Here is a 1,760-nt window from a genome sequence, read left to right as displayed (position 1 = left end):
AACTGTTGACGGACGGACGCTCGGACGGACGCTCGGACGGACGGACGATCATGCGATTCTACAAGCTGCATCTGACTATGTCAGATGAGCTAAAAAACAGAGAACATACACTGCGAGATCGCGACCGGTTAAAAGAGATTTCCGGATAACGGGTGGCCGGATAAAGGAGGTCGGACTGTAGATATCTTCCCATGTAGCTTGACATATCTTTATCATCTTCTTTACAGTCTGCACTGCTCGTTCCACCAAACCATTAGATCTTTGGTAGGGTGGAGATGACGTCGCATGTTTTAAGTTGTACTTCTCCATTACTTGTCGGAACTCTTTGCTTGCATATACTGTGGCCCGTTGGAGCGTACTAGCGTGCCAATTATTCCACGTCGTGCAACTGTACTTGTCTTTGTGTCGCTGAGCGGCGTCACTTCTACAAAGTTGGAATAATAATCGACCATCAGGAGATAATGGTTTCCGTCCAGCTCGAACATGTCAGTGCCCAGTTTGTTCCACGGTAGACTTGGTAGGGGATGGATAATAATTGGTTCTTTGGGAAGCCTGTTCTGGCGCTCCAAACATACCGGACACTTATTATCATCTTCTCGATCTGCTTGTTCATTCCTGGCCAGAATAGTACGTCTCTAGCTCGCTGTTTGGTTGTGATGAATCCCATGGTCGGTGCATGTAGTTTCTAGAGCATTTCCTGCCTCATGGTCTTTGGTATCATCACTCTGTCTCCTCTGTAAATCACTCCGTTCACTGAGCCAAAAAACTCGCAATAACCGTGTTAAGCACATAAACACACACATTTTTGTGCTTTATTTATGAACCCCCTGAAGCCCATCCACGGACGACAGGTTAAGAACCCCTGATCTAAGTCAGTAAGTGATTAAACACAAATGTCAATAATACTCTGACATTAAAGCCACAATATGCGCATCTACACGCTAATTTCTCCAGTACTAACCTAGCAAATACTTCGTGTCATGCATAATCATACTACCTTTTGACAAAATATACTCTAGTTCCTCCCATTTCACTGCACGTTGTCTTATAAAAGGCATTTGAAAATACCTCCAATGTTGTTCAAATTCTCCGATGTTGTTGACACTTTTGCGTTGCTCTGCCAAGCAACCATACAGCGGGTGTAGCAAATATTTATACGGCCCGTGTGCGTTTTTCACTCGCACGCTGCTAGCGCAATGACATGTTATCGTTCGCGATATCAAGCCTAAAATTAATACGTTATTCTCAGAGTTTATTACGCTGCCTATTATTACTTTCCCAATAGACATTGACGTTACATACACTGCAGTTCACAATACTACAACTATCTTAAAATGTAAACGACTATATTCTCTGCTGAACACCCGTAGCAACATGTGATGTCACCTAACCGATTGGGGGCGAAATTGCTTGGCAAACAATTCGGCGTTGGCGCCAGATTACCAGATTTCGCACCTCTTTCTTGTGGGTTTTAAGCAAACGCGCAGTGAAATGAGAGGAACTAGTTTATTTTGTCATAAGATAGTGTGATTATGCATGTCACGAAGTATTTGCTAGTCTAGTACTGAAGAAATTAGCGTGTAGATGCGCATATTGTGGCTTTAATACCTTACAGCTGCAGTACTGGGTTACTACTGCGCAGTGGCTGGAGGTACGCCAGCCGTCGGTCGTTCAAGCCCCTTTTTTGCGTTAGGGTTAGGGTTAGGATTAGGGTTAGGGTTAGGTTTAGGGTTATGGTTATGGTTAGGGTTAGGTTTAGG

At 44.0% G+C, this 1,760-nt stretch overlaps 1 protein-coding gene across 1 annotated transcript in view; it reads right to left on the bottom strand.

Annotated features, from left to right (window-relative positions):
* Nucleotides 1–683, bottom strand: part of LOC106805156 (uridine phosphorylase 1-like) — a 15,462-nt gene extending 14,779 nt beyond the window's left edge. Inside the window, exon 1 of the mRNA XM_014806652.1 lies at nt 576–683. Within this exon, the coding sequence (XP_014662138.1) occupies nt 576–667 (92 nt within the window). The 5' untranslated portion in view covers nt 668–683. The remainder of the gene's footprint in view (nt 1–575) is intronic.
* Nucleotides 684–1,760: the final 1,077 nt, after the last annotated feature.

This window comes from Priapulus caudatus, unplaced genomic scaffold (genome assembly GCF_000485595.1).
Source record: "Priapulus caudatus unplaced genomic scaffold, Priapulus_caudatus-5.0.1 Scaffold102, whole genome shotgun sequence".
NCBI classification, from domain to species: domain Eukaryota; kingdom Metazoa; phylum Priapulida; class Priapulimorpha; order Priapulimorphida; family Priapulidae; genus Priapulus; species Priapulus caudatus.
This window is presented reverse-complemented; position numbering and strand designations above follow the sequence as displayed.